At 46.4% G+C, this 15,044-nt stretch overlaps 1 protein-coding gene across 1 annotated transcript in view; it reads right to left on the bottom strand.

The window, feature by feature from the left end:
- LOC138632740 (latent-transforming growth factor beta-binding protein 2-like) overlaps positions 1-15,044 on the bottom strand; it is an 80,805-nt gene that overhangs the window by 15,372 nt on the left and 50,389 nt on the right. The window contains exons 12-31 of the mRNA XM_069718527.1: positions 13,558-13,842; positions 12,818-12,837; positions 12,540-12,576; positions 11,986-12,063; positions 11,039-11,164; positions 10,476-10,604; positions 10,167-10,286; positions 9,735-9,854; positions 7,201-7,320; positions 6,874-6,996; positions 6,639-6,764; positions 6,405-6,530; positions 6,075-6,200; positions 5,783-5,908; positions 5,150-5,275; positions 4,143-4,268; positions 3,760-3,879; positions 3,511-3,636; positions 1,700-1,822; positions 937-1,065 (exon numbers count right to left, since the gene is read on the bottom strand). Of these exons, the coding sequence (XP_069574628.1) occupies positions 937-1,065; positions 1,700-1,822; positions 3,511-3,636; positions 3,760-3,879; positions 4,143-4,268; positions 5,150-5,275; positions 5,783-5,908; positions 6,075-6,200; positions 6,405-6,530; positions 6,639-6,764; positions 6,874-6,996; positions 7,201-7,320; positions 9,735-9,854; positions 10,167-10,286; positions 10,476-10,604; positions 11,039-11,164; positions 11,986-12,063; positions 12,540-12,576; positions 12,818-12,837; positions 13,558-13,842 (2,412 nt within the window). The remainder of the gene's footprint in view (positions 1-936; positions 1,066-1,699; positions 1,823-3,510; positions 3,637-3,759; positions 3,880-4,142; positions 4,269-5,149; positions 5,276-5,782; positions 5,909-6,074; positions 6,201-6,404; positions 6,531-6,638; positions 6,765-6,873; positions 6,997-7,200; positions 7,321-9,734; positions 9,855-10,166; positions 10,287-10,475; positions 10,605-11,038; positions 11,165-11,985; positions 12,064-12,539; positions 12,577-12,817; positions 12,838-13,557; positions 13,843-15,044) is intronic.

The raw sequence follows: 15,044 nt of genomic DNA, 5'->3' as shown, positions 1-15,044 counted from the left end.
CACACACTCCCATACACACACAATCCCCCTGAAACAGCCACAGCTTCCATCTGCAGTCCGATGCATCATTCAGTTCTGATGTTCACAGCCTACTTTCCCTTCGCCGCTCGTCACTCTCCGGTGACTGTTTGGATCCCGTCTTAATACGAGGAAAATATTTGGCCTCTTTGGTTTTGTCGCTCAGAGTACTCATAAACCCAGTTTATTTTTTTATGGTGCTATGAGAGCAACAAAGACAAACAATACCACACTACAAAATAAAGGGTAATAAACTCATATTGTTGCGCAACGGGCCACTTTGATATCTCAAGCCCTCGGTGTTTGGTCCTGCCAGTAAACACACAAATCTTCATGCATTCTGGAGGTCATAGAGATGTGCCTGTTGTTGTTGGCCAGCTGTGTGCACATATGTAGCATGCACAAACCCAACCAGCTTTGTCAGGCGAACAGGCTCCTCCACAGGGGGGGACGGAGAGATAAGCTCGCCTCACAATCCTATCTTTTCTTAAAAGGACAGCAGTGATCAGGTTCCTCGTTGTGTCTCTGCCAGAGGTGTTCCATTAGCTCCGTCGCCAGGAGGATGAGACTATAATCAGTTTCTGGTCTCACACTCTGCTTCCAATGACTGTGCACTCTTGTCTCTGAAAGGCCCCAATTTCATGGGCCATTTCTCATCATCTCCCCCATGGCCTTTTGTGCGGGAAGATACAGAGGACTTGATAGCTTTAGATTCACATCAGCATCTTTGTGCCTGCATGAAAAACTGATATCATTATTAGTTAGGCATGGAGGGGGGGGGGACCTGTGGAGTTGATTTGAGGCCATGCTCTATCTTTAACTAAATTTTAACTAATATCTTTAACAGTACATGGATTGAAAAAAAAGGGAGCTCCTTACAATGTGTGTGCTAGACCTATACCTGGTTTGATTACTCACCGCAGTCTGTGTTGAGTTCTCCCTCAAGGCCCGGCTGACAACGCATGAAGCACCGGTATGAGCCGATGGTGTTCTCGCAGCGCCAGGTACCACACACCGAGCTTCCAAACTCTTTGCACTCATTCTGGTCTGAACCGAGACAGAGAAGGAGACAGATGTTGGTTAGTAACTGACAACTAAACAGAGGCGCAAACACAACCACATGTGCAATCAGACAGTAACACACACGCATGCACCCCAGCGCACAGACTCATACTCCCTCCGCTGCTCCTCTGCTTCCAGTGTAATGGCTGTAGAGCAGGAGTCGGCCAGGAGGCCTGCGGTGTAGCTGTCCTCAGTAAACGCAGCAGGCAACAGGAATGGCCAAGAACAATATTATCACAGCAACCAAAGAACTTGTGAAGGAGCTAAAGGGAGATGTTCCAGAGGGAGAAACACCTCCTGCTCACAATGGGGTCATTCATACTTCCCTCAGGGGAGAGGGAGTTCAGGGCTCCAGCCACATAATCCAGGCACCCCTCAGTCCTGAGACCATGGAGGAAAGCCTCTAAGCCAGGCTTGGTCACTTTGACTGGAGCCCCACTCCTCACACGCTATAGATAATCAATCATAGCCAACTGGGCTATACCGGGTGAGCCTTAATGTAGCGTGACGATCAAACTGCTAATGCTGAAATGTTGGTTCACGCCGAGGGAAGAAACCTCAGCCAATAACTTCCATGACATACACAAGTGGACGTCATAACGGTGTCTTTCCGTCTTACCTTCACAATCAGCCGTGTCGGTGTTGAACTTGAAGCCGGCCTCACACAAGCATAAGAAGGAGCCATCAGTATTGACACACTGTCCCTGGTTGCACACATTGTCTTTACTGCATTCATCCACGTCTAAGGTGGACAGACAAATTAAGAGAGATGAGAAGAGAAAGGGTGAGTCCAGTTTGGTTATCGCTAGAAATCCACACATTATATATCATCTGTCTTCATTAAGCCCTCGGGGAGCACCACTCCTTCTTTTTTGTATCACAAAAAAAGTGCAATCAGACGCTTGTCTGACCACAAGATGCATTAGGCCTTTGGATCAGTTAGCGTTATACTGGCAAACAGGAAGCAAAGGAGAAAAAAATAATAACTTCAGCTTTTCAGGCTGAGGACATTTCCCTCAGACTCGCAAAAATTAATAATGAGTGCTACATGCTTGATTAGATGTAGATGGGTGGATAATTGCAGCATTACAACATAACTCGTAAGGTACACTTGGCCCTGAAGTAAAAGGTGGGGGAAGAGGGGAAATTCATCACTGAGGAAAAATCTTCCTTTTCCAACCTTTGATAATCAGATGAACCTCTCTGAGGTAAACATCCATTTGTAAAGATCGAGAAAAAAAGAGAAAGAATTCTCCAGACTTTGAGTAAACACATAAATATGCAATGACTGGATCGTTCTGGAGTAAAGTCAAGGGCTTTAGAGCCTTATTGAAAGGCACATCAAGTCTACGGCTCAACCTGTTGGTCTGGATTAGACGATCTGCTGACAGTCTTTATTACACATGTTCTGCTTTTTGCTGAAAGACTGCTCTGGTCAAAGCCAAGCATTGTTTTGGCCTCACCTGACTAAAACCATCTCTCATTCCCACAACCTCTCAGACCCTCATCCTCCCTTCACCTCCCCTCGCAGGCTCATGTCAGAGGGGTCTGGCTTTCATTGTGTCAGCACTGTACACACAATGGCAGACTGCAAGAAAATATATGACAACTGCTGATTTATAGGACAATTAGAGCCAAGTATTTGCTGTGGCGGGCAGCCAAAGTACCTGATGCAGGCTGGGCAGTTTGCTCAGAGTCTGTGGACGATATCTTCAAGTGCTGCAAGGCCTGGAACAATGTCCCTGCTCAAGGACTGACCCGAGTTTTCTCCAGTAAAAAATGCCCATTACGGGACGGTGCCAGCGTCGACCTTAAGATTGAATCTACCTGCCTCGTATCATGACAGAAAATTTCACTGCCAGACATCCCACTGTTTACTTAACCTCACCTCTTACTAGCCAGACCCACCAGAAACAACACTGACCCAATCCTGACAACCTCACCAGAGTAATTCCATGTATTTTTACAGTAAACGCTCCAGTTTGTTGAGAAGTCCTCCTTTGTTGATGATCAAGCTACATTTTTTTCCCCCCATCGCTATGACCAGTGGGTCACTGGGTGCGGCTGGAATAACATCAAACTGATGTCCGAGCTGAGAGAGAGTGAGCTAAAACAGTTGATGAGGCCATGGTCCATTACACAGAAAGGCCGGCCTGAGCACCCATGCCAGGGGTCCCAGGCTTGACCTCAGCACCCAGTACAGTATGGTGAGAACAGCCTGCCTGCACTGAACGAAGGGACTTGTGCAAGCTAACAAGGTTACTGTAAAATTATTTGAGCAACATGTCCTAAAAAACATTACTACATTATTCGCAACTTGCTCCAATTGTGAGTCCGCCACACCCCGGTACAGAGGGGCCATAAAATCATCTGAATAATGATTTCCCGTTGCTGTTAGTTGTCTTGCTGCAGTGTGTTACTGTTCTGTACCTTGGCAGCCGCTCCTGCCTTCGATGGTGGTATATCCATTAGAACAGATGCGGGAGTAGGAGCCCTCATTGTTCAGGCAGTCTCCTCCTCCACAGATCCCCACGCCGGTTAAACACTCGTTCATATCTGTCACATGAAAGCACAAATATACACTGACAATTGTCTGACAATATTCCAACATGAGGTAGGCCACGAGGAACAGTGAACCACTGATGGTATATTTCATCCACAGTGCACGTGTGTGCGTACCTCTGCAGGACGTCCCGTCCACCAGCTCCAGACCAGAGGGATAGGAGCAGCTGTAGGAGCCGGCGGTGTTGGTGCACTGGCCGCCCAGACACATGCTGGCGTCCTCGCATTCATTCACATCTGAATTGACACACGACACAGACGTCACCGGTGTGACACATTCACACCAGCTGTTAATCACTGGGCCTCACTTCGAGTGTTGTCATTAGATGAAGCGCTTCCAGACCACAGTGAGCATGTCAAAAAGAGTCATGCATCATCTGCAGCGGTGAGGAATGACTTACCATCGCAGATCTTACTGCGCTGCAACAGATGACTTGGAAAATGATTGCATAGAGATCATAAATTTTGGTGACCGCAGTAAGCCGCCCGCTGTACCGTACCTTCACATGAGAGCCCGTTGGGTGCCACCGTGAAGCCCGGGTCACAGGCCATGCAGGAGAAGGAGCCGTCTGTGTTGGTGCACACGCCCGTGGGGCAAACACCTGGAGTCTGGCACTCGTCCACGTCTAAGAGCCAGAGGGAGACGAAAAGGTTAGCTATGGGTTAGTATTTTAAGCCAAGAGCCCACATTCTGTGCTTCCACTGCCTTATCTGTTGAATATTATTAATAGCAAAGTGTGACTCAGCTTAACGTACCGCCGAACATACAGTAAGCAAAGCCCTCTTTATTAGATCGCACTGACAGTGTTTTATTAAAAAGGGTGGAAAGATAAGTATGTGGGACGGTCAGCGAATCCAAAACAGCAAGCTATTACAGGTGGCGTATAATTACTGTATCTACAAACAGTCACTGGCTCACTGTTATGTGATCACTGCAAATTCCTTGAGATTGTATTTCTAAAGAAGAAAATAGTGCAAGCCATTGTCAAGTGATTGAGATAGCTCCGTTTTGCCTTTGGGTGAACAGAACTGAGTTCAACAGGGCAGAACCGCTGCAGTACGTGGACAGCATGGGAGTGGTTGACTTCATTTCAAATTAAGCCTTTAATATTTTTCATGGCATCGGAGACATCCATTAAAATCCTATCAGAGGCTGACTTGGACTTTGTGAAACTTTTCCCCGGCGCAAAGACACATATCAGTGGGGGGAATCTTCCTCTCAGGCTACAGCCACGCTCCCATCGAAAAACACACCGCAGTATTTATGACTAACTGAGGCCACGTTCGAGTCCATTTAAGTGATCATTTCTTTTCTGCTTCCCATGAAGTCATGACAGATTTGGATTCGTCAAAGCAGCCATCACACTGCATTGATCTCATAAATCATGTCCTGACAAATTACTGAGTGCAGTAAAGGCTTAACACATTCCTCTGTTACTGTGGTCTAGTACCTGGTTCAATGCTAACCATAGTGAGCAGGGGGAGAAATACAGAGTTATAGCTTTACCTTCACAGTCATGACCGTCCTCAGACAGCTGGAAACCGACTTCGCAGCTCCTGCAGCTGTACGATCCCGCCGTGTTCAAGCACAGCTGGCCCAGGCACAAGTTACCCACCAAGCACTCATCCACATCTGGACACAAATGCGTGGACACATCATCGCACAGATTACCATCTCTGGCTTCAAATAAATAAAGCCTGCCAGTTGTAATCAGTTAGATGGATAATCACAGGGGTTAGAAATTATAAATGTCGACACCTTTGTCCTTTCAGATGAGCTATCTAGAGAACATTTGCCTGACATCATCTTGTTCTATTTGAAGGCTGGTGTCTCATTGTGTTGAGCAAGGATCAGACGAGTGGTGCCAAAGGCAGAGGATCCAGCTATGATGTGATGTCTAGGAGTATTTTGGAGTTTTGGGCTCAGATGAAGAGACTTTGGTTTCCAAGCTGTCACACCTGATGCTATTTACCTCCAACCTGAACCAGCTGGGAGACTTGCTGAACAAAGCGGCCAAATGGAACCTCAATTAAGGTGTAGAGGCAAGGTCTGGCATGTTTGATATGAAAGCAGAAACTACACTCACCTGAGCTCAGGTATACAAACATAACAAAGCACATTCAGAGCCAAAAGCCTCACCATCACACTGCTGTCCATCCTCTGAGACTCTGAAGCCCGGCTGACAGCTGACACATGTGAAGGAAGCCTCTGTATTTGTACATGTTCCCTGGGGGCACGTGGTGGGCAGCGCGCACTCATCAATATCTGTTGTGAAACAATAAGCACACTTAGACATTCACATCAGATCTCTGTAGCCAAGAATGATCCAAATTCATGATGAATGGGAAGAAGTATTTTCACCTCCAGTGTTGTTTCTGTGATTTTAAGATACGTGTGGTCCTTTTGGATGAGAAGTGTTGAGTGAACTAACCTTCACAAAGTTCCCCGTCATACGACACTCTGTAGCCCGTGGGGCAGTTCTCACAGGTGTAAGAGCCTTCAGAGTTTAGACAGATCCCGTTGGCACAGGTGGACAGAGACTGGCACTCATCAACATCTGGGTGAAACACATGCACACCAGCACAGACATGCATGAACATCGGGATCAAAAATGAATAATATGTGGAAGGAGTGCAGCTTGCACAGCAAAGGGAATTTAATGGTGAATTGAAAAACTGCCCAGACGTGTTGAGTAAGTTTTTACCATCGTAACAAAACTAATTCTTACTGAGTGAGAGGCACAGCTGGACAATGAATTTACCTTCACACCTCTGGCGGTCTTGAGACACTCTGTAGCCAGCCTTACATCTGGTGCAAGTGTAGGATCCCTCCGTGTTGGCACACACTCCACCCAGACACAAGTCACCCTGGGCACACTCGTCAACATCTGGAAACGAACGGAACAAATTTGTGTGCAGACAAATCGTCACTATCTACAGGGTCCCTGCAAACTGCAGTTCAATGTAAATCATTAGACAGACAGACGATTTTGTACCTTCACATCTCAGTCCATCAGCAGATGGCCCAGACCCAGGCCTGCAGTTCTGGCAAGTGTAGGAACCTGCAGTGTTGATGCAAATTCCCGCGGGGCAGGCATTACCAGTTGCGCACTCGTTGACATCTAACGAAAAGAAATAATTTGCAGACATTATGCTGCTGTCGAGAGAGCTCCACGAGCGGACAAGCAGTGAGGAGTTACACCCAACAGCTCTAGATAATCCTTTGCAGACCTTCACAGGATTTGTCATCTGAGGTGACTTGGTAACCATGGTTACAGGTGCATTTGTGGGTGCCGTCCAGATTGACACAGCGGCCGTGGAGACAGACTCCCGGAAGCACACACTCATCCACATCTGGAGGGGAGATACAGAAGGGGGCGGGTCGGGGGGAGGCCTCAGAAAATAAAGACAACCACTAACTCTTTGTAGATTTTTTTTTAATACACCTTCAATGGTACCGCACAGCTTCTGTAGAAACACTGTGGAGAACCATTCACAGAGCTTTTACTTTGATGTGGGCCGTTAATAATGTCTGACTGACTTCTGACTGACAGTTACCTTGGCAGACATTGTCTGGGGAGAGTTGGTAACCTTGGAAACAGTTGCACCTATAGGAGCCCTCGGCGTTGACACACCTACCACGACCACACAAGGTTTGGTTCAAGCACTCGTTAACATCTGAGGACAGAAGGAGACGGGAAGGGAACAACATATATGAGACGGGATTAAAATCTTCATTTTAACACATATTGCGTGATTAAAGGATAAATTCCCAGAAAATACAACAAACCTCTCTCCTTTCTCATCACTTTTATGGTATCTTCCTTTGTAAATTAGTTTTTACCGCACATAAAATCTAAAAAATCTGAAGGTACATTTTTGTGTAGTGTGGGTGAATGTACCATTTCACGAAAGATAAGATGCATAAATAATAATCCGTGGGCTAAATGGGACCAATCCAGAAAAAATAAAAATCAGTATTCAGCACGAAGGGAAACAATTACAGCATCATTAGTGTGCACAATGACTGCAAACGGCAGCCATTCAATTACATCAGTGCACAGAACAAACCTCATTCATGAAGGACTTTTACTATTTGTGGCAGTAGCTGTCTTTTCCACTCCATGAGTCAGAACAGTTGACCCAGGAACCACATTTGTGTAAAACCTCCTGCCGAAACATTGTTTTATGGTGGAATTTACCAAGTGTTAACAATGGCATTTTTTTTTTTTTTTTTTTTAAAGTTCGGTGAGTTTGCGTGGAGAGAGAGCAAGTGAAGGAGACATTGACAGAGGAAGGGAATGGTGGTCAGAGGGAGGACGTTGTTGAGGTGATTCTGAGCGCACACAGTGAAAACACTGCGGGAGAGTCACAGACCGGGTTTTGTTCGGCCAGCCGTGGGCATTGCCAGACATCTGTCAGTGTGGCCCGATGCTTTGTTTCTGCAATCATCTGGCATCTCTCAGGCCTCCCTCAATAAGCGCTGGCAAGGGAATGGAGCTGTTTTCTCTATCGCACCAACAATTAGGCTTATCCACGATTCGGCCAATTGGGCCCAAACTACTGTACTGAGCTACCGTCAATTGACTGAAGCAAATACTGGAACGCCAGCTCTAACGCTGCCTGTTTTATGCGACTCCCACAGCGCCAGACGTATACTGCAGGCCTGTTATGGCTGCCTGTGTGACTGTTAAGAGTAAAAATATTGACCTCCAGTGTTATCCCTCATTTACACAGTTCCTCTAGGTTACTATTTATACACCACGGATTTTACACAGAATGAATAATCTTAGACGGCTGACAAGCAGAAAGTAGCTTAAGTAGTGTTTTCTTTGGAGGCAAGGAAATGGTGACTTTAAACAAGAGCATCAGTCATCAGACTCGCTGAGAAATCGATTATAAAGAACTCAGAAGAACGACGAAAGCTAATTTGCACATTTTCCATCATTCATTTGCTGTGTAAGCTTTTCACATTTCTGGAATACTCACTCCAGGAGCTAAGGTTTCCAAACAAATTAGAGGGGTGCAAGGTCATATGGCGGGGATGTGGTAAGTAACACCAGTCGGGCTGTTATGTAACAGGGCTACGTTCAGGTTAAGAGCTGCTAGCGTGTTGGCTTAAACAAAACACGCACCAACTGTCGTCTGTCGACCATTCGTGTCATCAAATCCAGTCATCCGCAGTGAAAGGTTTACAGTGGAGCACAGACAACATAACGGGTGGGTGAGAAAATTTGTTTGTGTGCCAGGACCTCTTCACAGTGGGGATTTGACCCTCTGACCTTCTCATACATCTCCTTGTAACAGCTCGGTCCTCTCACCGGGCCCAGCAGTGGTAATAAAGCCTCGCTGGCCTCTGCTGGGTCCAACAGTACAGTGGCCAGAGTTCTCCAACAATAATACACTGTTTGTTCAAGACTGTGGCCAAGAGAAAATATTTGGACTCTCCCAAATTGAAGTATTATAAACAATCTTTTTACGGGGGCCAGTGATATCAAAAGATCAGCAATAACACGGTGAATGTGTTTAAACAATATTGGGGATATGCAAGAGACTGCTGGGCGGAGGAGCTGATATATCAGACGTGGAAACGCTGAATGGACAAAGACGCTGGATACTTGTGATGGTCCATGCAATATAGCCATCATCACTGCGGTTTTGAGCCGTCATGTGGGCCCAGAAGTGCTCCACGCAGGACGTAAAACATCCAATATAAAAGTCTTTTGAAGCAAAAACACAATTTATTTTAGAATTTTCATGCACATCAGCAGTCACAGTGTCCCTTTGAGCGAAAAACCGCAACGCTGCAAGTTTAATTCAGCTCATGCTATTTGGTTAACTGTACTGCATCATAAGCTGTCAACGGGTCTTTAACGGTACGGCCTGTTGCCATGGCGCCTTGTATTTTTTCGGGGGGTTTTGGTGATGCCAACCGAGAAAACAGCAGCTACATGTAGGTAAATGTTACCTAATACAGGAAGCTTTTAAAGTGGAAGAGGTAAACTCAGCTTATTTCCATGCAGTGGTTGGAAACACCCTGAGTACTCTGGGTAGTGGTGGTGGGGCTGTGATGGGCTGTGAGGTTGCCTTACCCACACATCTTTCATTCAAAGGCCTGAATCCCGGGCCGCAGTCTTGGCACTGGAAGGAGCCGGGGGTGTTGACGCAGACACCGTTGGGACAGGAGCTGGGATCGCTGCACTCATCTGTATCTGCTCAGGGAGACGGGGAAACAGGGAAATATCATTAGAAAAAACTGTTACGAAGACAATGTTGCTAACATTCATGGAGGAAGCAGGGCGTAAAGCCACAAAGGCTAATATATAAACACAAACAATCCCTCTGTCGTGGAGTGAGCAAAGCTTTCTTCCTGGCTTCGACTGTAGGAAAATACAATAAGGTTTTGTTACTGGGCTTACACATTAATTCATGGCAGCGAACAAATAGGTCTGGCTGGGATCGAGCTGTGTGAGATGTGAACTTGACACTGTGTGCGCAGATGATTGTGCGTGCGTGCGAGTCACCTTCGCATAGGCCTCTCCAGGACTTGGCGTAGCCACCGTTGCATTCACAGGTGTAAGATCCCTCTGTGTTGACGCATTCACCATTCTGGCACTTGTTGGGCATACTGCACTCATTAATGTCTGCCAGTGCGAATGAAAACCAAGGAGAACGGGAAAGAAAGTGACTGTTGTGTTCCACAGAATTAATTAGGCCAGGATGCTTTTTAAATGAACGGTGCTGACAGACTAGAACTCGCAGGTCTCTAACAGAGAGAGAGTTAACAGCAGCCTGTGTTTCCACTGGAAAGATTAGATTGGGCCGTGTCTCACCTTGACAGAACTTCCTGTTCTGAGTGATCACCTGGCTGTAGCCGCTGTGGCACTGACACATGTAGGAGCCGTAGCTGTTTATGCAGCGGCCCTTTCCTTCACATGCGTCCTCATCACACTCGTTCACATCTTTGATGGGAGACAGAAAGTGAAGCATATTTGCTGTTGCGTTCCACCAAGGGGACACGTACACTTTCAAAACCCTAAACTTTGGAGGCCCTCTGCGACTCAGGCATTCCTCTGTGATGGGCCTGAGCCCAGCCGAGTGCAGCGGAGACTGCGGCCAAGGCCTTTGTGAGGTAAGGGATCACAGCATCGTGTCAGCTCTTTGGATGGCCTGTACGCTGTTGTCAGGCATCACAGAACAGGTCAGCATAAACAAACGGATCCCTTTCATTTTGGCTCACTTGCTTTCTCGAGGCTTCTGTGCTTGTTTAATGACCGGTGCTGAAGACTTGCTTGATGATAGGCAGAGCCGCCGTGGCCCATAGTGTCAGCATGTGCACCCCCTCGTTCTCCCCCCGTCTTGCTCCATCTATCTCTCACTCCCCATTGTTACTTACCAATGCAGTTTGTCTGCAGCGCACTGAGCTTGAATCCTGGCTCACAGTGACACGTGTAGCCGGTCTGCACAGAAATACATTTCCCACGGCCACATATAGTCGGGATAGAGGCACACTTGTCCATATCTATAAGAAGGCAAAAAGACGTGAACAGTCAGAGAGCAGACGAGAATATTTCTGACCTACGGTTACACAATATTATAGACACTGTAAAAAAAAAAAAAAAAATCAAAAAGTGCATTCCAGTAACACATGTTGTTCTCCAGAGGAACCCATCTTGCTGTTTTATAGGTGGAGTCTTGGATGAGCAGACGGGTTTTACAGCTCTGTAGTGTTCTAACAGGTGGTTACAAAGGGTTTAGCAAGAAACAGGTCATGCACAGTAGAGCCTGACATTAGTTTTGTTCTTGTCTTTTTCCATCCAAAAAGAGTGTGGTAAAACAGAGACATGGAGTTTGGCGGCTATTAAGAAAAAAACCACAAAAAAAACCCTGTCACTCTCTATAGGATTACTGTAAATTCTTCTCACTTCCTAAATCACTCTGTCGTTCCTTCTCTCACCGGATCTGTCACCCAAACACACCTTCACCCTGTGCTGCTCTTTCTCTGTTTTTCAGAGCTCTGGCTTTTGTCCACTCGGGATAGCTTCCCCTTCCAAGAGGCACACTCTCTCTTGGTTTCTCGCCCTCTCACCCTCTGTGCAGCGCGGCAGCTTCAAGCCAAATTGGCTCTGAGAAAAAGGGGTCAAACAAAGCTCTCTCCGGCTTTACTTTGGGTAAGCCTGCAAAAATGCCTTTTGAGTCGGCCAGCAATCGACAGAGAGCAGAAAAAATGGAGTTGAACTCTGTGCTGCTCTTTTGTAAAGTAGTCCTACAGCTCCTTGCTCACCTTACAGTTGTATCCTATGACGATAGATATATTTTCCAGTACTGGTACTTTCAATGTACCTGAGTCTATGGAGGTTGTTTCCCTTGAGTCTGGACTCAGGTTGATGCTCGGGGAGTTCGAGGAGTCTGGAGAAGTCTCTAAAAAGAGGAATAAAGTGGATCATGAGGTATAAATGAGAGAACCACCTAACACACAGCCTCAGGCTCTAAAAACAAGACACTGCTTGTTTTCCCAACCCCCAGTGCCTCAGCTGCCATTTATTGTTCACCGATATAAATACGAGATGCTCTTTTTTCCCTCAGGCTAAAAACATTACAAAGACCGAAATAAATGGAGTAGACTCGTTGAATGTTGTCAACCTTCAGACTTTAACGTCAATGTTTTCCCTGGCGTGAGGGCAAAGCAGACGGGGATTGAGACTGCCACCGCTGTGTGGGAGCAATTTTTGGAAATCACATCACATGTCTGTGCCTGACCAAAAACCGCTATTGGCCCACGAGCTTAGAGATGCCAAATCAAACCGCAACAGGGATTAAACAACAGTGGTGAGGCACTTGTTCAACAAGCAGTGTTGTGTGATCTGCATGAGTGAAGCCAAGTAGAAAAAAAATACCTGGATGTTTCAGTGGTGAGTCAGTCACAACAGCTGGCTGGAGAACAAGCAAATATTACTTGTCAGAAAAAGATTTGGGTTACATTTTTCATCACCATATTCACGTTCATATAGTACGTCAGTTCTGTGCTAATTAGGTGCGTGTATCTACCAAAATGTGGTCTGAATAAGTTATATAATCATAACAAACCCCCCAGCTGAGATACCTAGAGCGTATCGTTGTAAGAAAAACATTTCAAAAGCATGTGCCAAGAGGTTGACAGGGAGGGAGAACTTACCGGGCTCAGAATTTCCACATCTGCCACAAGACATAAAAAAAAAAGAGGAAATGTTTGTCAGTAGCGAAACCCATGTTCCCTTTAGGCACTTGACCCGCAGCTTTGGAGGTCTTTATATCTAGTAAAACAAACCTGACGACACATATTTTTTGAGCCAGACAAAAAAAAAAGTTGTGTCTGAGAAGTGTTGCAGACAAGTGGCCAGGGAAAAGAAAGACAAGGAACTAGGCATCTCTGATAATGAAGACAAAAATCCCACAATATCAGTAAAATTGTCTCACATGAATCAAAATGTCGTGGCATTGCCAATAAAGTATCTCACAAGCATTAAATCAAGAAGATCCATTCAGAGAAAATCCACAGGATTTAGATGTATGTAGATGTGTGAAGCTCACAGGGGTTTTGTCTTGACGGATGGGTGGGTGGGTGGGGGGGCAGGAATAAAGTGTGTTCAGTGTTGAATCAAGCATTTATTTATGGGGATCAAAATCTCCTGTTGATGTTTGGATTCTCACAAAAGTGGTAATCCATTGACATCCTGTAGGAAAAAAAAAATCCTGTCGTGTTATCATTCAGCTTCCCTGCACTGTTTATGGTAAAAATATTCAAGCAGTAAAGTGAATCCCATGTTTGGGTAATTCCATGGTCTGAGTGCAGAATATGTACAGGGCATTCAGCAGCAACAACTACTCATCTCTTTATCGTTCAGACTAAACATTTGAATGTACCAAACATCTCACCCTCTGGCTGCCTGGGTGTTTCTCTGGCTGCATGGGAGGGATGCTGCGGAGTCAGAGGGTGTTGGGGCGCCTGTGGTGTCTGCGGGTAGCTGGGGTAGTGAGGCCTGCTGGGCTGCGGCAGTGAAGGCTGAGAGGATGGAAACTGAGGGTGAGCTGGGCTCTGCTCCTCCAACTGCACTCCTGTTCTCTGCAGCTCATCGTCCTCCAGCTGCCGGAAAGAAATCTGCACGTCGGAGCGCGAGTACGTGTATCCGTGACCGGCTGGGCAGATCTCCTTGAAGTGGTCTGTGGGAGAGCAAACACAGGCGCAAAAACAATAAGCGGGAGAAAACATAAATATATCATTAAACGCTGACATATCACATCTCTGTTATGATGAGCTGCACTGTGCTGTGAATGAGGAGAGTGGGTTTCTGTGCTGCAGAGCGAGTGAGGCCGGTGGCAGCTGTCACAGGGGGCTACCAGCGAGGGGATTTTCTAAGATGGTGGTGTGTGTGTGTGTGTGTGTGTGGGGGGGGGGGGGTATCTGCACACTCAAACAAACAGACACAACCATGCCAGTGGGGGAAGTAGTGGATCATGTAATACTGACTGACCTTTGAACTCTTTAGTGTAGAGAGGTGTGAGTGAGAGGCTAATGGAGGATTGGCTGGCTAGATGAAAGGAGGGAGACTGCACCTCTTTGTGTCCGAGTCCAACAAACCTCAGCGATGGTGAATCCATTACAAGTGAAAAGTGCCGTGTCCCCTACCTGACCTGAAAGCAGCAAGTCTACGCCAAAATAGTCTGGAATAGAGATATGAGTAATGACAGATATGTGGTTGCTGTAAATGCAGGAAACGTGGATATGAGAGGCTACTGAATGATGAATTTAAAGTGGAGGGAAATGGGCCTATATATGATCAGGAGCCACATCAGAGGATCTGGAGTAAATATGGAACGAAGCTCAATGGGCTCCTGTTACCGGGTCCCAAGTAATGGGCCTGGTTGCTTTGTTCAGAACGGCTTGTCAAGCCATACCAAAGCCAGCGTCCATAATAATCAGAGGCTGTTTGTCTGTGTACTGTGTCAGTCCGGACTGAGCCGCAACACGGAGGTCGGTGTCTGTGATATCTGATCTATGACAATCCCCATGAATCACTGGCCAGTACAGACACTCCACAAAACCAGCTTGTTTCTCTCAGAGACTTTGAAGATTAGATCAGGATGCAAAAAAGGAAAGATGACAACTACTTCCCATGTTTCACTTGGCTAAGCTATGTATTTCTGCTGTGAAGCTTTGCCGGCCTATTAGTGGGGTTTCTCTCTGAGGGTTGGAGTGATAACACAAGCCTGACTCCCACTATTATGTAGCCTCCAAAATATGAAAACTGTTATGTTTCTGGTCCTTTTCCACTCCAAACACATCGGGTTATTTTGAACTGCTTTACACGCCTGGCAGAAAGCAGACCAGAGACCGAATGGTAAATATTCTTTGCCTGTGCTTT

Source organism: Brachyistius frenatus, unplaced genomic scaffold (assembly GCF_029030835.1).
Source record: "Brachyistius frenatus isolate BFR_SWC_R1_liver_20210118 unplaced genomic scaffold, ASM2903083v1 Contig_193, whole genome shotgun sequence".
Taxonomy (NCBI): domain Eukaryota; kingdom Metazoa; phylum Chordata; class Actinopteri; family Embiotocidae; genus Brachyistius; species Brachyistius frenatus.
Note: the sequence above shows the minus strand (reverse complement) of the source record. Positions and strands in the feature narration are given on the sequence as shown.